Below are 20,997 nucleotides of genomic sequence, written 5' to 3'. Positions count from 1 at the left end.
TCATGTCAGTACTATGACCAGACTTAAACCCAAATTGATTGTCACTGGTATTCAAGAAAGGCAATAGATGATTCAAATAAAACATTCAAACAGTTTTGAGATTACTGTGGCTAGAGCAATAAGTCTATAGTTACCTGAATCTTGAATGTCGCCATTCAAATTCTTTACAATCGGGACTAAGACAGTTTTCAAGCAAGAATTTGGTACAGTGCCATGACTAAGACACATATTAAAAAGCAAGGTACACTAATATAAAAACGAATAATCAGCATAAACAATATGTTCAGCTGAAATTTTGTCAGCACCAGCAGCGCGGTTTAATGTCAGTTTGACAAGCAAGGAACCAATTGTGTCCATGTTGCAACAAAAGTTGTAATATTTATCCCTAGAAGAAATACATGAGTTAACAAATTCTTTTTCAGTGTTGGTTTTGCTAGAATTTAGCAAGGAGCTGTAATGATGTTTTCACATCTCAGTAATTGCTTCAGGACTTTTTGCTCCGCCAACATTTACAGGAAGAGAACTCTTTTTGCAAGTAGACTTTTTTACTTTCTGCCAAAATGACTTATGTGAGCTGTCCAAGTTGAGTGCTGAGGCAAGCACATTTGCTCTATGTTGTTCAGAGGCATGATTACAAACAACGGTGAAAGGCTTTTTTAAACTCCTTTTGTTTGCTCTGCATCAACTCATATAGGTAACCATTTCACTGTTTCCCATTTTTTACCTACATGATGTAACTTTCTCTGGCAGTAGCATGAGCTTGCTTAACACGATTATTCCAACCAGGAACAGAAAATATGTTACATTTCTTCTTTACATCAACAAAGATTTTATCAGAAGCTGCTTTGAGACCATCAGTTATAATATATATTATAGAAAGAGTCTATTGAGGCAACATGAGAAGCATCTGAACAATGAGAATTATTGCATTTAATACTTTCAGTTGGCAAGGAAATTCTGGATAGATATTTTTAAATACGGCAATACACATGAACAACAATTTTTAGGCATTGCCTCAACCATAAATTAAAGGTAGCCTACTGTTTGTGAGATACTGTTGTTACACTGCAAATGGCTATAGCCAGATTAGAACAAATAAAAAAGTATCAAAATTGTAGCCCTATGAAACTGCAATTTCAATTGAATTGAGATGCTGTTTGATAAAAAATAAACTCAACCTTTTTGATCAAAACCTGGTAGTAATAGTAAGTTCACTTTTCTATTTCGGTAATTCTTAATTTGCACATGCTTTAGATAGACCAACAGAGCCCAACACATTCACGTTTTGCAGTAGCCGTACTATACCTAACCAAGTCACCAGTCACCACAGATTGTATCCTTCCAGCTTACGGTGACGTCACAGCGATGTTGCCGTTTTTATTTTCGCAAAAGAATGAGTGTCAGAATCGCCGATGTCAACGAAAGTTTGCAAGCGTGTAACTTAGTAGCCTGTTGATATTTTTTACAATTTTCTGGTCAGGGAAGTTTGTTAGTGTCACCTTTTTGGTATCTTAGGTAAATTTCGCGAATTTATTTACCTGTCAGAGGCACTTTAACAGTATGGACAGTAGAAGAATATTTCTCAAAATGCCTGATTGCGGGACCGACGGGACAAGTTGTCCCATCGGTCTCTTATAGCCATTTTAATTTATCTTTCCAAACAGTAAGGATGTTGCCTCAATTTCTCAAAAAGATACAGTAAAAAAATTATCCTTGCCACAACCAGTTTCTACAACAACACGCCTAAGCGGCATTCTTTGTTTCTCAGAAAATGTTTCTTCTGTATAGACAATCTACACATGGATACTGCAATTGCTTACAAACATTGACAAAATAACTTGACCTTTCATGTTGATTTTTCACTTTTAATGTAAATAAATCAATTTCAGTTCTTACAATCATTTTTTGTACTTCTTTTGTGCAATTTTAGATATGTCCCATAACACTGTCCCATCGGTCCCATAGGTGTGGGACCCATGGGACAACCAACAACATTGATAAAATTGTGAATAACTCAATAACTAATTATGACATTTCAATAATTTTTGCATAATACCTCGTAAGTCTCTTGATCTACAAACTATGAAAAAATGGAAGACGTAGCATTTGTGTTGGAGTCGTTATTAACAAATAAAAAAATCTGTCCCATGGGTCCCGCACCTACCCTACCGTGTTGCATTCCATTTTCGACAGCCAGGTGGCTAATTTTACAGAAATACGAATTTGAATAGACGTTTCAAAGGAGTGTTTCTTTTTCGGTCATTACATACAGACGAACGGATTCGGGAATCTTATGTTACAATTTTCCCACGAAGAGATTATGGTTTACCGCTGTGACCAGCTACATAAGCAGCCTTCGCGAAATATCTGAAGAAGATAAACTAAGCGTACTAATCAACCATGTTGATGCTTCCGTGTTTGAAATTATCAGTGAAGCCGAAAGTTATACTGACGCTATCGCACTGCTACGGAATACCTATGTTAAGCCGTCGAACGAAGTGTTTGCTCGGTATTCGCTTGCAACCTGCAAACAACAGATAGGAGAATCGTTGGAAGAGTTCATGCAACATTTAAGACGTCTGAGCAATGACTGCAACTTTCAAGCAGTCACAGCAATTCAGTAGCCTATAGACAGGCAACGATACGAGATGCTTTCATCGCGGGAATATACTCGACTTCGATTCGTCAAAGACTACTCGAGGGCGAAAACCTGGAGCTGCAACATTTGTTTGACAAGGCGCGAGCCTTAGAAGGTGCTCGTAAGAACGCCGAGCAAATCGACAGTGGTCTTCAATCAGCAGCATCAATTCTAAGCAACCCTCATGCTCGTTCTACAGCAATTGGAAAGTCTACAACTAAGGAGAGTGAGATGAGTTCTAGTAGCGACATTGCAACAGCAGTAGCCGTCATGAAGTGCTTTTTCTGTGGAAATAAGAAGCATGCACGCCGAAACTGCCCAGCCAAAGATGTTACGTGCTTTAAGTGCTCAAAAAAAGGGCACTTTGCAAAAATGTGTGGCTCTAAGATCTCTGATACCGAAAGTACTTCAGCGGCATTGCTAGGTTCTAAAGTCATGGGAATTTCTACCGGTCTCAAACTTGACAACAAAACTATACTTCGTATCAAGCTAAACGGTACACCTGTCAATGCGCTCTTAGATACTGGATCCACCAACAGTCATGTAGCCTAAGTGAAAACATTGCAAACCAGTTAAAACTAAAGATTTTTGAACAATCGAATTGTGTTGGTCTTGCTGTAAAAGGTTTCACTTCTAATAGCCTACTGCCTAGGAACATGTAATTCCTCAATCGAGTTAGTAGGAAGAACATACGAAGGCGTATTAATGTCCGTACTACCAGGACTGTTGACAGATGTTGTGTTAGGTCAGGATTTCATGCAACAGCATGCAAGCGTCAACATTCATTTTGGAGGCATTGAACCAGCCCTAGATCTTGGAGCCTTGCAACCACTGAAAACCTTGTCGCAGCCGATGCTATTTGAACATTTGTCGTCTGATTGCCATCCAGTAACCACAAAGTCAAGAAGATATTCCACCTCCGACCGTGCTTTCATTAAACAAGAAATTACACGCCTCCGAGAAGAAGAAATTATAGAGCCAAGTTAGTCTCCATGGCAGTGGCGGCTGGTGGCCTCCTGAATTGGGGGGGCTGCAAGGCAGCATATCCAGTAATTGTTGGAGGGCGATATCAGGCGAACCTAGCGTGCGTGTCGCCGAAGGCGACACCCACGGAGGGGGGTCTGGGGGGCCTCCCCCAGAAAATTTTTTACAATTACATTTAATTTGGTGCATTTTGAGAGCATTTTCAAAAGAAATTTGGGAGTGGAATAAAAGTCAAAAATGCTGCTGTAGAGCTTGAAAAATACTAATATTTCAAATTTTTATATTCAAAATCAGTGCTAAATACAAATGAAACTATGTTCTATGCACTTCGTCGTTTTCTCAATAGTTCACTCAGTTTGTTGTCTGCAAATATTTATTGTCGATCGCCGGCATCGGACACGAATGTCCATACACAATCCACACAAAAAAAATACACAGAAACAAAAGACAAACAGAAGTACATTCACAGCAATGACGCTGAAGTAAGCAATAAATTAATTAATCAATCGTCCATTTCAGATCATGCGATCCATATCACACAAATTAAACATGCGAAACAAAAATCAATATTCAAACTGAAATATCATACTTAATCTGTTCAAACACCCAACTATAAAAAGAAATTTAAACTTTATCAATCGATGAATGTTGATATCACTGCTGTGCCATAGCAGCCATCAAGGCTAGGTAACGGCATAGCCTACATAGTGGTATTATAATGAAGGAGGTAGTTTGAGTTACGATAGCAGTCATACCTTATCAGGGAATCAACAATAGAGTTTGACGATGATTCACATTACCCAACAAAAGAAAAGGCCCTTTTCCGTTGTAATGCATCAAATGTTATATAACATACAATGTTACACAAGACTTGATGTTCACGTAGCCTACGCTATAATGTTTGGGCAAATTGTGAATAATTCTAAATGCATTATTGAATGCAACACGCAAGCGATTAATTCACGTTGGTGATAATTTTCCCATGGTGACATGCATACATTGGGGTACAATATGAACGGAAGAGAACATTTTTAACTTCACTGGAGCTCTTGTAAAATTTTAATTTATTGGTAAAACAGTATAATGATCGTACTTGTCGGTTTATATCCTTGTCATCACACATTGCCGTGTCAAGAAATACACCCAAGTATCTGACGCTATCTACAAATTTGATTTGACTTCCGTTGAGCCGTGAAATTGGATTTAAATTTAACTTTAAGTGATTAGTTAGAAAATACATAGCAAACGACTTTTTGCAGTTAAAAACGATCTCATTACAAAGTACATAATCTTCGCACACACACAGTATATTGCAGTATACATGTAGTATAACCGTAGCTACATCTTTTTTGGAGCACTCTGCATGTATGCACCCACTGCTCCAGAACTAAAAATGCTTGGAAGTTAAAATTTTTTATTCTTTCCTACAAAATTATCTTTTGCCAGCTGAAGCCAGCTAGCAACCCTGCATGTATCACAAAACAGAAGGACAAAGACAAAATCTCCATTCTTTCACAAGTATAAATGCCCACTGGATGGCAAGTATAATTCAGTTCAATTCAAATTATTTTTCTTTGTCAGAATGCAAAAGAAATGATATTGTGAAAAAGAAATACAGTAACAAAACCAACAAAAGGAAAAGGTGGCAAAACCTTAATGGTTTAAAACGTGCATGAAAAGATCTAATATTGCGGTATATGCATCGATAAATATAGTTAAGCACGGCCACCAAACCTGATACTATAAAACAAGTAGATGAATTAGTTAAGAATCAGTCGCCTCCTCATTCCTGAAACAATTGGAGCGCCAATTCTTAAAGCAATGAGAACACGACTGAACCTAACATTACAAAAACAAACAAATACACACACACACATTGTAATTATAACCATTGATCTCGCTCAAGCCATAGGTGCCACATTTAATCTTTGCTACACATTACTGAGCATCACATATAAAGGACAGCGGACCTTTATTTATAGATGAATTCCATTCGGCGAGTTTTTGCAATGGCAAAATGGTCAATTACCCTCTCATTGAAATCTTTGGTTTCAGTTATTAAGCGATTTTCTATTGACACCATGGCTAATGCAGAAAGTCTTTCAGTACACATGGTGCTGCGGGAAAAGGTTTTAATCCTTTTCAGTGACGAAAAGCAACGTTCTGGTTCTGCTGTTGACATTGGAGTGGTAAGTAGAATTTTAGCTAGCTTTATTACTTCAGAAAAAGTTGATTGCATTCCTTCCAGGTTTAGCAACGAAAGCAGCTGCACAAGTCCACTCACTGAATGCATGTCATTTCTAGAATAGAGAACAGACAGCTCTGGTTTGAGCTTGTCTTTGATTAACATAGGGTATGCTTCACAACATTTTTCTAAAGCTTTTTCTGGAAACTGTCTTGCATATTGTGAAGCATTTTTCAAATTAAATAAATTGCTTGCTTCAAGATGATTGGTGAACTTGAACCTTTCTTGACACTGCATTAAGACAACATCACATACTTCTTTAGCATCAATGATTTGGGATTCAGGCATTCTCCGTGTGGGTGAAGGTGACTCATTGTCTGCAGCAATGCCTTCCCTTATTCTTTGTATTGCTGACAGAAAATTATCCAGAGAGCACTGCACTTTGAATGACTCAAGCTCCACAGACTGCAGCTGAGCAAACAGTATGTCAACATGAGGCATGATTTTCGAAAAGAAATCTAACCAAAACACAAATTTTGGATCTATGAGCATTCGTTTTATACCAGCAGCAGCAAAGCCAGTCACCGAAGAGTTGCTTTGTTCCAAAGTTGAGCAGCATTCTATAAGTGCGTCTTTTACCTCCGATACAGCATTCACCGTCCTGCTTTTAAAATTCCATCGTGTTGCTGATGGGCGAGGAATACGCCTTTGAGCAACTTGGTCCAAAGCAGCCATTCTTTGAGGAGATTTGGAGAAAAAACTTGGGATTCCCGAAAGACTGTTAAAAAAGACTCTGACACTGGTATTCTGCGAAGTGGCTTTTTGTATAACCAAGTTTAGCTGGTGTGCATAACAATGGACAAAGTGTGCATTGCTATATACTTGCTTGATTCTTGATTGCACACCATTTCTTGCACCACTCATAGCAGCAGCACCATCATAAGTTTGTGCTACAAGTTTGGATGTATTGCTCCCAAGCAAAACTTTAAGTTCCTGAAATAGGATTGAAGACAGAGCTTCTGCTGTCTGGTTAGCAGGATTAAAAAAAACCCAAAATCTTTCAACAGGCTTTCCATGACTTTCGTACCGTAGTACAATCACCATCTGTGTCTTCTCTGAGATGTCAGTAGTTTCATCACACATGATTGCTACAAATTCAGACTGTGATATTTCTTCTTTGATTTTGCTTTTGCAAAGCTCAAGAATCGTTTCTAAAAGCTCATTTTGAATAGTTTTGGATGTACATTTGAATACCTTTGCAGAATTAAAATGATTTTGGAAGCGTGAGTCAAGATTGGAAGCAAAATCAATTAACCCCATGAACACACCAGGATTTTTTGAGCCTTGACTTTCATCATGTCCCCTTAATGGCAATTCAAATCTGCCACAAAATTTTATACAATCTATAATCTTTGACAATACTGTTCTGTTCTTCGTTACTTCTTCATTATGTTTAGTAATGGAGAGTTGATATCCAGAATCTATAAGTGTAGCAATATTAACTCTGCCAAGCACTGAAAGACTCAAAGTATTGTTCATGTGGAAAGTTGATCTACTATGCTTCTCTGTCTTTCTACTGAGATGTTTCAGGTCTTTCACACCTACTTTGGTCCAGGAATGTTCTTGATCTCCACCAAACAGTAAACAGGGAAAGCAAAAGAAAGCATTTTCACTGTTGCAGCCACACAGCCAGTCATGATCATCATACACATTTCTGTTAAACTTCCTTGCATAAGGGTTACCTCTACTGGTGGATGATTGGGAAATGTCAAGGTTTGGAGTGGGTCTTCCTTGTGCTTTGATGCTAAGTTTTTCTTGCAGAGACAACTGGGAAAACCTAATTTTTTTCAATGACATTACAGAATTATCCATTGTATATAAATTGCAAAATGTTCCAATTAAAGTGTAAATTATTATAGCATAATTCTGTTAAAACAAATGAAATCATTGTCAATTTTTTTAAATGAAGGTAGATTCAGAGTCAAAATAAGAGTATCCATATATATATGATATTTATTTTATTTTCTTGCATCAGACTCAAGATGAAAGTAGAAACAAAGCAGATACTCAACTCCGAAGAGCTGAGTCGTAATGTACCAAATACAAAGATTGAGAGTAACAGTCTGTTCGCATTAGTTCATATATAATATCCATTGGTTGGAAGACAAGTTACAGCGGGTTACAAACTGATATAATTTTTTGGCTGTGGCTATACTTACACTATATAGTGTAATAATAGCCTGAATAGTGTTGCCAGATAAGGAATTCTGCCCTAATTTGAGAAAAGTTTAAAGCTGATGAAAACAAAAACATGTATTTTGGAAATTTTTTTTAGTCCTGGGAAGATCAAAACCCTAATCTTATTCCTAACTCTAACCCTTACCTTAACCCTTCCTAACTTTAATCCTAACTCTGGCAACACTTGATTGTGGAAAAATAGCCACTTCCTAATTTTTTACGAATGAAAGCTTGAAAAATGGTGATATTGTTATCAACGAATGCAGAGGTGATGCTGCATCGTCTCTGCAGATTAAATAACATTCTGTAACAATTATTGTATCCAACACGTAAGCGATTACTACTGGATAGAAGATAGTTATGATACACCATAGTTGATAGGCATATAAAGGCATACAACAGGAACGAAACAACACATTTTTAACAGCAATCAAACGTTTGGAAAACCTTGCTTTTACCATGTTTTCAGAACAATACAATGACCGTAATTGTCGTTTCATGTCTTTATCATCAGGTAGAAGCGTTAATTATTACTCCAATATATTTCAAGGGTCTCAAAGCAGATACGATTTTTATTTAAATACCGTATTATATATGATCGGATTATAGCCAAATTTCAACATCTAGGCTTTATATAAAATACCAACAGTTTTGTTGCAATTAAATATAATGTCGTGAGAAATTACATACATTTGACAAACATTGATGAGTTTCTGGAGTGCCTTGACACTTGATGCAAAACAACACAAGCCATCAGCATACATTAAATGATTGAAGACAGGAGTTGCCAATGCAGCAGCCAACAGAAAGACCGTTTAATTCAGAAGATAAATCATTCATGTAGATGCACTTCTGCAGCATACTAGACCTAGAGGCCAGACACTAGAGAAGCACCTAACTTAACTATCTATCACTCCTGACGGATCACTGAGTGGAAACAATTATCGTTCCTTGCCCTAGAAAATACTGTACCAACTATCAATATCATACTGTAGGCCTACCAAAGTTGTCCCTCAGCAGCATGGAGTCACATGCAAAGATCAAAACCCTAACCTCATTCCTAACTCTAACCCTTACCTTAATTAACCCTACCTAACTTTAATCCTAACTCTGGCAACACCTGATTGTAAATCTGGCAACAAGTGTGTAAAAATAGCCACTTTGTAATAACAATAATAGGATGGATAAAGAAAACCGGACTTAAAAGAAACCCATCCTCAGGCAAAAGCAGGTTTCGATGTGGCCCAGGAGAGCAGGTGTTGAGCTCTTTTTATGGTCAGACTGCACATCACAGTCACACAGTAGCCTAAGGCGATTGAGGTTCGAGATCCAGTGTAAATTATTGTTTCTTGTCCTAGCACTATTGTTTCTTGTCCTAGCACTGTTGTTTTCTTGCCCTAGTACCGGTACATCCTATAACCTGTTGAATACCCTAATCCTACAGCTATCACTTTTACAGTCATGGCTCATCGCTACTCTTCGAAACAAAACTTAACTTTAAAAAGTCTGTAGAATTATTCGGTTAGGGGGGGGGGGGGGGCTGTTTTCCATGCAGCCCCAACAGATTCAAAAATTGCTGTTATGTGTTCTGTAAAATACCAAAAGAGGTGGAGCTTCAAGGATATTTTTTAGCCAATCAGAGCGCTTGAAATCCAAAATCTGGGGCTGCAAAGAATGTTGTCCCAAAGCCATGTTTCCAAACAAATTTTTAAATATTTTAATTTTCGATCCGCAATCCATAAGTGAAAAAAGTAATCGGGTCGGACAAACACAGAGGAAAACATATCTTCCCTCTTTTCTCTTTCTTTCAGGGGGGGCTGCAGCCCCATGGCACGAGCCGCCACTGCTCCATGGAGAGCCCAAATCGTGGTAGCAACCAATCCAAACCAAAAGAAACGATTATGTGTTGACTACAGCCAAACGATTAACAAATTTACTCAGTTAGACGGATACCCTTTACCTCGGATGCAGGATATCATAAATCAAGTTTCACAGTATGACATTTATTCAACGTTAGACTTGAAAAGCGCATATCACTAAATAGATTTGCCAGCAGCCGATAGGGATTATACCGCTTTTGAAGCAGACGGTCAACTCTTTCAATTTACAAGAATGCCTTTCGGTTTAAAAAATGCAGTCCCTTGCTTTCAGCGAATCATCAACGACATTATTACAAAGAACGATTGCAAAGGAACGTTTGCTTACCTCGACAATGTTACGGTGGGAGGAAAAACGCAAGAAGAGCATGACAGAAACCTACAAAAGTTCCTCGATGTAGCAAAAGAACACAATATTACCTTTAATGAAAATAAATGCTCGTATTCCACAGATACTATTGACCTTTTAAGATACCGCATTTCAAGAGGAACTTTGCAACCTGATCCGGACAGAGTGAAACCACTCCTGGAACTTCCAGCTCCTCACAACGCCAAGTCTTTGAAAAGAGCAATGGGTATGTTCGCATATTATGCACAGTGGGTACCTTAATTTTCTGATACTATAAAACCCCTTGTAGACACTAAAGTATTCCCGTTGTCTTCAACTGCTGTGCAAGCATTTATGCTTCTTAAAGAAAAGTTGGCAAGTGTCACGTTGGCGGTTATTGATGAAACTGCACCTTTTACTATCGAGACAGATGCGTCGGATATAGCGATTTCAGCAACGTTAACTCAAAACAAACGACCTGTTGTATTTGATTCACGAACCTTAAATCGTAGTGAAATTCGGCATTCCAGTGTGGAAAAAGAAGCAAACGCTATTATAGACGCCATCAAACACTGGAGTCATTTTCTGCAGTGAGTACGATTATGAAATAATTTATCGTGCGGGAAAGTATAATGCTGCTGCGGACACTTTTTCTAGAGCTTATTGCGCAGGCTTAACTGGTGGAGCACTGAGTGAAATACATGCGTCTCTTTGTCACCCAGGAGTGACTCGGCTCAATCACTTTGTGAAAACTAAAAAACTTGCCATTTTCTTTAACGGAAATACGACAAACAATCGCTAACTGCCGCGTCTGTGCCGAGCTTAAACCTAAGTTTTATAAACCTACGCAAGCACACATGATAAAAGCAACACAGCCTTTTGAACGGCTAAATATCGACTTTAAAGGACCCCTGCCGTCGTGCTCTAAAAATAGTTATATGCTGACAGTCGTTGACGAATTTTCTCGGTTTCCCTTTGCCTTTGCATGTCCTAACATGGAAGCTAGAACTGTGATTCAGTGTTTAAATCAATTGTTTACTATCTTTGGTTTACCATCCTATATCCACTCGGACCAAGGCAAAACATTTCTATCTGCAGATTTAGTAAAATATCTGAACGATCGAGGAGTTTCAACTAGCAATACGTCAATATACAATCCTCGTGGCAACGGTCAGTGCGAGAGATACAACGGTATCATATGGAATGCAGTAAAACTCGCATTGAAATCTCGAGAACTCCCCATAAAACATTGGCATAAAATTCTCCCAGACGCTCTTCATTCGGTACGTTCATTATTATGTACATCCACAAATTGTACACCACACGAGCGCATGTTCAACTTTCAACGCCGTTCGTCCACTGGTACGGCTTTTCCAACGTGGCTCAGTCAACCCGGCCCAGTTTTGTTGCGACGTCATGTGAGGTCCAGCAAAAATGACCCCATAGTTGAAGAAGTCGATTTGATCCATGCAACGCCTAATTACGCTCAAGTTCGATTTCAAACAGGTAGAGAAGCCACAGTTTCTCTAAGAGACGTTGCTCCTGTTTCTGCTGGAAATGAACAGAAACTGTATGAAAACTGTGTTGTTCCAGAAGACGTATCGGAAGAAGTCGTTGGTGACGGCGAACATTTCAACAACTCACCTATACAATCATCCTCACCAGATAAGAACAGTAACTTAGAACTTCAATCTCCTGCAAAGTGTTCAACTCCAGACAGTATGGTGGAACTGCGCCGCTCCAGCAGAGAACGACGCAAACCCGATTGGTTTCAAAGTTCATAGCAAAACATTGTCTCACTACGAACCATTTTATGAATCGAGACTATGCTGATTCATAACAAGGGGGGAAGAATGTTGTGAAATCTCTTTTGTTGTTACGTAAGACGTTTTAGTTTGGTGCCCGTATTCACCTCAGGCAGCGACGCACTGCAAATGCTGGTTTGTGTTCTTAGAGTTCTTTCATTTCACAATGCATAGTTGGTGTAAGGTAGCCGATGTTTGAGGTAGTGGCTTTTGTGTTTAAAACAGTACTTTTAGAGTTGTATTAACTATTGATTTGTTTCTTACAGTTTTGTTCAGATTCTTAGTTTGTTAAACCTTACAATAAGGTTTTGTTATGTAGTTTATAACACCGTATTAACGAACATAAAAACCAAGCAACCACACGGCATTTAACATAATCCATTAAAATTAAACATAAACTATAAGCTACAAACGTTTTCGGCCATACACACGTTAGCCCTTATCAAGTAACAAAAATAACTGCTTATCATATCTACAATGAAAATGAATAACTGATCTAAACACTGAATGGAAAAACAAAATGCACAATGAAACGGCAGAGCATAGGAGAAAGGCACATCACATGGCGTTTAAATTACGTGAGGCAAAGACGCATCATATGACGTATCAAGAAAAGACGTTGAGTAAATAAGAAGCACCTGAGGCAAACAACTGTGTATTGAGGCAAGGATTGTATGATTTTATTAGCTAATTTTATTAGCTAAAATGGAACCGTCAGCATCATCAGAGAATTTTGCCTCGCGTAATTAACTGCCATGCGATGTGCCTTTCTCCTCTGCTTTGCAGTTTCATTGTGCATTTTGTTTTTCAATATTCATTGTGTAGATCAGTTATTTTCAATGTAGATGTTATTGTAAATCATCAGAGCAGTTGTGAACTTCAACTTTGGATTGTCTCAGAAGGGTAGAAACAAACTTGATGAATTCAGCCTTGGTTTCGATGCAGCTGAGGTAGCGATCTTGAGTAAAAGAAAGTGAATTGCTCGGATCAATTTTGACAAACGTGCTCTGTGGAACGGAATTTCGGCGCAAGTGCTCGTGACTTTTAGTACTTTCGTCATGATAGACATCCAACACAACAACAGCATGGGTATAATGGTTTTGGATATATTTCACATACGAATTTCAAACTTCCGAAAACTTCATTCCTTTTTTCCAGCGAACTTTCTGTAGTAGGCCTAATGCACCACCGTCGATAATAGAATTTGCTTGTTGATTTCCTCTAAGGCATGCGACGAAGAACCAAGAATTTTTCGAAGAGAGGGTTTGTCAGGCTTTCTCATCATGCCTTCCTTGAACATCGACATTAGCTCAGAAGTCAACTCGAATTCGAAAAATTGCTTAAGGCTTTCCTCGCTTTCAGTAAACATCCTATTGAACATGACTTTCGCACCAATCCTACCACTTTTTGTTTTGTTTACTTCCATTAAGGATTCTAATGGTTTGATCAATCTTTGCGTTTGATTGATGCGTTAGTAATTGCTACCCCATGTAAACCTTTTTGGATATTTTGACCAATTTGCTCCGCTTGTTCACAATTGACGTCATCTTTTCCAGCGATGGACACTAGACCGTTTAAAAGAGAAGATGGGTTTAGGGAACGTTCAAATATTACGTAACGCTTTTTTTCCGAATTTTTGAGTCCCCCCTCCCCCATGTAACGCTTTTTTCAATCCCCCCTCCCCCATGTAACGCTTTTTCACTACGAATTCAGCACAAAAAACTATCATTCCGTACTCGAAAGCGTTACGTAACGTTTTGCTTGAAGCCCTCCCCCCCGATGTGACGCTAACGCAACGCTTTGCATAAACCCCCCTCGAAGGCGTTACGTAATATTTGAACGTTTCCTTAGGCTACATATGGTTCCAAGAATTGGTTTTTCGTTGTTAACCAGGCCAAAAACTTTTACAATCTTCGTAATCCCTCTTTTTTCTTGAAGCACCCAACTCTTCATGCTAGTTAGCTTACTTCATAGAAACTGAACCTGTTGCGTCATGAATACTTGCCGAGTGACTAACACTAAAAACCCAAAGATGTCGAACACTTTCTGTCATACTTTTCCTTCCTTCAATCCTCTACGCGACTTAATTGAGCGCATAAGAGCTTGCTCGATCGCAAGATATTTCCAAATTCCGGTGAAGCTTTTTGCTGTCCTCTTTACTGTATGCTGCTCGGTTAGGAATTGATAGTAGGCCTACGAACATAGATGAAAAGAGAATTCTGCAATTATCAGCAATATCTGGAGTCATGGTGTTGAATGTAATAGTATAGCAGCCTAAGTATGCCTGAAATACAAAGATAGTTTCACATCTTTTTCGTATTTAAGTATAATTAGTATGAACGACATACTCCAGAGACTAGACGAAAAACTTAAGAATGAAGGCTTTTTTTCACTTTTGCATAACATCGATGTTGGTACCGAAGAGGAGTGCTCGTACAATGAAGATGAAATGGGACAAGACGAGGAGGAAAGCAACATCGTTGACGTTTTTGATGATGATGACAGCTTCAATTTTTGTTTCGCTTACTTTGTTTAATTCTTGTTAACGAATATAGAAGAATACGTCCAACAGTGACGAATAATTTCAAATTTGCCTGGTAATCATAGATTTATCCTTTTGCTTAATCGGTAATAACTCTTTTTCTGTACATTTTCAGGGTTCTTGTTAGGGACAGTGGAATATCGGGACGACTTGCTTTACTAATTTTTCTTGCAATATGGACAACTGGAGGGTCACTACGAAATTTAAAAATTGGAAAAACTGCCAAAGGTTTTCTTTGATTTTACATAAATTCATTTTTATCAAATGAAATGCGATATTTTGCGTGAGATTTTGGGTGCTAAAACATCGGCAGAACCTTACTACAGTAGTGTGAGCATGGGCTCTATCCAAGGGGGGGGGGGGGTGAAGGGGGTGATCACCCCCCCACTAATTCGAGTGGTTGGAAAGACTAAGACGATTTTAGCCCACTATCCGAAACTCACCCCCCCGAATTCTAAAAGTGGATAGAGCCCCTGAGTGTGAGGCTAACTATTGTGACCACTGTAGCGTGAAATGTATCGCTGCATTATTATGACTAGAATAATATTCAATAAACATGATATCACGTATTTTCATGCCTACATTTTGGCAATATACACGCAGCCAGGTCACATACGCTGCACCTTGGTATGCGACATATGGCGGTAGACCTCAAGCTGTATTTGAACCATTTTTTTTCTTAAAACTATAACCCTCCAGTTGTCCACCTTCTTTTTGAGTGAGCAATCCCCTACTTCTACCCTCCCTAGTTCTTGTTAATAGAAAAAGTTATTCCCCTTGAAAAAGGCTAAAAAATGATGTATAATATGTCCTATTTTGAAAACCTTGAAATTTTCATAAAGGGATTGTGACGTCATTTGGAAAAAGGGAGTTTCCCATCATCCGATTGATGGGGATTTTGTTCTGAGCCATTTGCATAGTATGGGGAAGGTCTGAGAAAAGTATCAGCTTGATAAAAAAATTTTCCCACAAAAAACCTCCCACGACTGCACTATAATGGGGCAGAAGGTCTGCGTGTCATGGACCAAAGACTGGCTGCTCTCTAGTAGCCTTCCAGTGTAGTCCGGGAACATCGTGAATCTGGGGTAGGAAATAGATAGACCCTCGGCCCCAGAGGCTCACACGACGACTATGCTGTAGAGTTACGTGCTCCAACAAGAAATGAAAGAAAGAACTTGGGAGCATGAAGACTTTTTGGCAACTGCTGTTGAAGTAAATGCGGCATCGTCAGTTATTCAAACTTCATTTGACGCCTTCTTTCAGCCACGGCCGTAGCGCAAACTTAAGCAAACCGCAATCAAACCGAAGCATTGTGTTTTGTGGATTTAGCCTTCAGTTAGCGTTGTTAGCTTTTCCATAAATGATTTTCTGACCAGCTAAAAGCGTTTAATTCCTACCGCTTTGTGGTGTACTTTTATTAAGTGAAAATACCGCTTTAGCCCTTGCTGCATGGCTTAGTACTGTACAGTAATTGAAAAATTACTGTACTATTTTAACTCTATACGTGTGTGTGACACAGTAATATGTTTGTTGAATCGCTTGGTAACGAAATACTGTACAATACAACTAACCTAAAGGTATAATTATTGTGCGTTTTAGGCGATCAGTGCCAATTACTGCAGTATGGCGCAGCTGCAATTCATTTATTACGCAACAGTACAGTATTTTAATGCGTTGTCTGCCTTTATGCAATATGCATGGCCATGAAAAGAATAATTGATTTTCCGCTTAATTTGGACAAAGCCGTTTCTCCGCTTAATTCGGCCAAAAGTGAGCGGAACCAAAGTGTGCGAATTAAGTGGAGTCGACTGTATTTCCACACAATTATTAGGCCTACTCGAATTATAATTTTAAGTTATCAGAGAGTGTTCGTATAATATTGTAGGCTTATAACAAAAATGAATTTAAACATTACAGAATAACGAAACAAAAAGAGGTTACGAATATCACATTTTAGCAGTCATCCAAATTGTATACGTTCTAATTTTTATTCTCTCTCGTGTCTGTTCGTCTCTCCGCGTCAAAGGGCGAATGTGAACAATTTTATTTTCTCTTTCTTTTGGCATAAGTCCCTGGGGTCAGTGGAAATACCCGTTATCGGTTGTTAGTCAGGATAGATTCCACCTCCAACGTTAACGTACACAAATTGAAGTCATTCAAGGTTGCCTCAATGCCTCACCTACAACAACGCGCATAATCTTTTGGATACTTCGTATCTCCCTTTCCCAAACGCCACCGGCATGAGAGCACGCTGGGACATAGAACGACCATTTGACTTCATCTTGGAGCATTGCATCGTGAAACTGCCGTTCCAGGTCTTGATACCGTCACTACGCTCTCTTTTAGCTCCCTTGAAAATTGTACTATTGTCGCTGAAAAGGAATTTTGGCTTTTGCCTACTGCTGCGGAATCGATGGAAGGCTTGTATAAAGGCAGACGCCTCTAGTGACTGAGCAATTTCCAAGTGAACAGCCCTAGACGTAATGCAAGCAAAATCACAACGTACTGCTTGACTTCACTTCTGCTTGGCTTCACAGTTAAGGGACTTATCAGAAGCGGCTTGCCGGCTGTGACTGGTTTCAGGGATATTTGCGATGCGTTGGCTTTCAGTTCCGTTGTTTCAAAGCCGACACTTGAAACAGCTATGCAGTCTTCTCTGAACAGACGCGCGTCCGTGCAAGATCCAAAACTACTTTCGAGCCAGAACTGCTTCCAGCCCCGGACTACAATGCTTGATATTGAAAACCGACAACACTGCTGCATAAATCACGTATGGCTTTCTGATTTCAAAATTATGCAATTTCAATAAATGGGAAAAGCGATGATTGCTTCGGTAATTAGTGAGAGTGCAAGTGGAATGTGATATCGGTACAACAAACCAAACTTTCTATTAAAGTGAATTCAATTGATATCAGATGAACGCAACACGTATCACAGTCTACTGGATTAAGTAGCCTACACGTATCACAGTCTACTGGATTAAGTAGCCTACAGTGAACTTCGACGTGCGACTATCAGGTTTTGATACTTAAAGTGCAAATCTACACCATAAAATTTATACGCATTCTCACAACAATTGCAAACAACATAAAGTCACACTGTTCCCTCGAAATACTACAATTTCAATAGTAACATACAAGCAAATTGCAAATACGTATTGTAATGATACACTGTCAATTCAATAAGCGATTGCTGAAAATCAAAGCCCTCGGGGCAATTATGGCTGCATCATGGAGGTTATACGGCCAAGGTTTGTCAGTAACCTTCCGTGATTCAGTGGAAAATGAATCGAACATTTTTTTAACTTTAAAGCTACGGCATTCAGGTTTTAATACACAAATACAACACAATGTTTTTTCTCAATGGTTGCAACCAACTTAATAAAGACATTTAAGCTTCAGTAGCTTTTTATAGAATTTTTTAAGAAACGTTACATAACCAGGAAATGTGACACATTATAAAAGTTGCAGAAAAAAATATTGAACAAGCACGCCTACAACACGCCTACGAAGTGCAACGAGCTATATGACCGTTTATGGGAATTAGCTTTCCATTAGGTTGTAAAACTGAAATCACAAGTAAGCAAATGGCTTGTTTGGAATGCGGATGGATTGAATTTCATGTTCCTATATTTAGTTGTAAACACAAACAAGTTGTTTGAAAAAAAAAAAAGGAATCTTGGAACTTATTTTCTAAATAAAGCAGTTCTCAACTAGGGGCCCCGGAGCGTTTTCAGGGGGTTTTTGAAATTTTCCGAGTTTGACGCATGATTGATAAATTACGACATTTAAAAATTGGTTGTGCTTTGATTCTCAAACGTGAAAAATTTCTAAAGACGTCGTACCGAGGTTCGGTTTTCTAACTAAAAAATTTCATGCAAGTTAAATCTTTTATAAGGTTATGTTCAACTTAATTCGTTTGAGACAAGAGATTGTTGATCAATGTAACGTTAGTCGCAGCAGTCTATCAGCACTCACAGTTTTGTCATGACTGGGGCGATTTTTTGTCATTCAAGTTACTTTTTTTTTGGTTGTACCAATTTACAAAAGAAATGTAGAACCAAAATTTCATGGTTGCGACGGGGGAAGGTCGGTACACGTTGCCTTACATGCGAAAGTGGGAGCTCCCGATGTTGGGGTGCTTAGCGAAGGCAAGTCGACCCTTGTGTTCTATCAAAAACAACTTAGGTTTGTGGTACGTAAATACAGTAGAGCAAAATCCCGAAAGCGGATCAAGCTGTTTCGTGCCACACGGGTCAATATTTAAGAAGTTATACAGTCACTGCTTGTAAAAGCCAAGTACCCAGCAGTAGACAATCTAACTGCTGGTGTAAAAGCAGCAACAATTAAAAACAACACTTGAGAGGCTATGTTTGCAGCTATCGGAAAGCCACCGTAGCCTGTTACAACAAGGTGGGCGAGTTGATTGCAAGCCGCTTTTTACAGTGCCGAAAATCTTCATGCTGTAAGAGATATTGTGTGTGGATACTTAGGTTCTGGTCTTTTAGTTGAAAGAGCTATGAACACTGAACAGTGTCAATGCGGACGGTCTATCTCGGGACTTGATGAAAATCAAAATGGAGTATAATTGTTTAGCTGGCTTATTGCTAAAAATGGAAGATACAAAATAAACCATCAGAGTACCTCACAATGATTTGAAAAATCTTGATTTTGGTAACGACAGCTGTGGCATTGTACCTTACATCACAAAAAGGTTGAAAAAAAAAGGACATTATGGATATGAATCGCTCGGAAATTGCTCCAGCTGTGTATGGCTTGCTCCAAGAATGCCAACCAACAACGGCTTCGGTGGAACGCAGCTTTTCCATGCTCAACAAGCTACTAGCCAAAGACAGAAACTTCCTGCCAGGAAATGCAAGACATTACATGTGTGTGCATTATAATTTGAGCAAATATAGAAACTAATTTAGATGCTCTTTATGTTGAATTGCTACTATTTCTTCCGCTTTCTTGTTTTCGTTTAATAAAGTTATTTTTTCGCAAAATTAAACGTTTTTGTGTGTTATAGGTTACAAAAAAATCGCCCTAGTCATGACTGTGATTGTGACGAAATACTGATTCTAAATGAAAAAAGAGAGAAATTCTTTGTAAAGGTCACAAAAATTCTACTAATTTTCGATAAAATTTATAGAAAAATGTTAAATCAGCATATAAATTTCTTCAAAACTTATGAAGCATTTGTTTTTATTAGGAGACGCGATATACCAAAAGTTCAGATAAATTTGTTTTAGGAATCCGTGACGGCTTCGAAGGCACCAAAAACGGTCCACCAAAAGTCCAAGACAAAAAGCCTAAAGGTTAAAAACCACTAAAAGTAACGCAAATAAATGAAAATTAATCAGTGTCGGTTGATTTCTACGTGCTGAACCAAAGAGTAGAAATGATTGAAACCAGCACAATCAAAAACATATATAAGTTGCTCATATGTAGTCGTAGGTGCTCAAAAACATATGTAGCGTTCCTGTCCAACTTGCCAACACCAGTCTGGTGTATGTAAGCGACTTAGTCACTTCATGCTGCAATTGCATACAAAGTAGGTCAACACACAAAACTGAGAAAACCAGTTATATGATGCAACGTCGGTGGTCAAAAACCCTGCAAGCCTATAAGTTGCATGTCACTAGATAAACTTTGCTGAAAAGATTACAAAATAGACGACCGATTTGTGCCAACTTTTCGGGACATCTCGTCGAAACGCGTGGCTGTATGCCAGCAAAATGGGGCCACAACAACAATAATGTCACCGCAGTGGCAGCAACTTCAATCAACGGCTGACAAGCGACCGCTCACGCCACGCCGGATGACACGGATGCCTTGTTCAAAACTGCCACACAATAACGTGTCTACGCTTAGTGGGGCTATACATGTCAACTGGCCGACAGCCAGCTGTTCACAACTTGTGCATTTTTGTCGGTGTTCTTGCCACAAGCGCACAGAGCCATCGTGAGAGCAAGAAACAAAAAATCGAGTGCTTGTTGACGACTCAATAAAGGCGCAGTCAGTGACCGTTTCCGTGTGACCCCTGAAGAAAATTAAATTGTTTAGAGGTTGGTTAACAGAGACAGACAAGAAATATTTATTCTCTGACAAAAAGTCTTTTTAAAAATGTTCTCTCATGCAAATCGACGAACGCTTGGTTTAATAAACAAACAAGTGACAAGATGAAACGACCATGGTTCGAAACTGTAGTTGAGTAGTTGAACAACCCACGTGACGTGCATTAAGAATAAATGCCTTCTTAAAGAGATAAGATGTGGGGATAATTATACACTTACTTTTATCACAACTTGTAGTTGAAACAGTGCAACAAAGTGTCATCTTTGATTACCGGAACTGTGTTAGTCCAATCTCACAACTGGTTTGAACCACTATGTTAAACA

At 38.8% G+C, this 20,997-nt stretch overlaps 1 protein-coding gene across 2 annotated transcripts in view; it reads right to left on the bottom strand.

Annotated features, from left to right (window-relative positions):
- Positions 1 to 17,363: 17,363 nt before the first annotated feature.
- The window catches only part of LOC145765056 (WD repeat-containing protein 31-like), a 79,298-nt gene continuing 75,664 nt past the window's right edge, over positions 17,364 to 20,997 (bottom strand). For both annotated transcript variants that reach the window (XM_082576797.1, XM_082576798.1), the window contains exon 6: positions 17,364 to 20,639. In XM_082576797.1, the coding sequence (XP_082432923.1) occupies positions 20,378 to 20,639 (262 nt within the window). In that variant the 3' untranslated portion in view covers positions 17,364 to 20,377. The remainder of the gene's footprint in view (positions 20,640 to 20,997) is intronic.

The sequence above is a fragment of the Aplidium turbinatum genome, chromosome 2, assembly GCF_918807975.1.
Source record: "Aplidium turbinatum chromosome 2, kaAplTurb1.1, whole genome shotgun sequence".
Taxonomy (NCBI): domain Eukaryota; kingdom Metazoa; phylum Chordata; class Ascidiacea; order Aplousobranchia; family Polyclinidae; genus Aplidium; species Aplidium turbinatum.
This window is presented reverse-complemented; position numbering and strand designations above follow the sequence as displayed.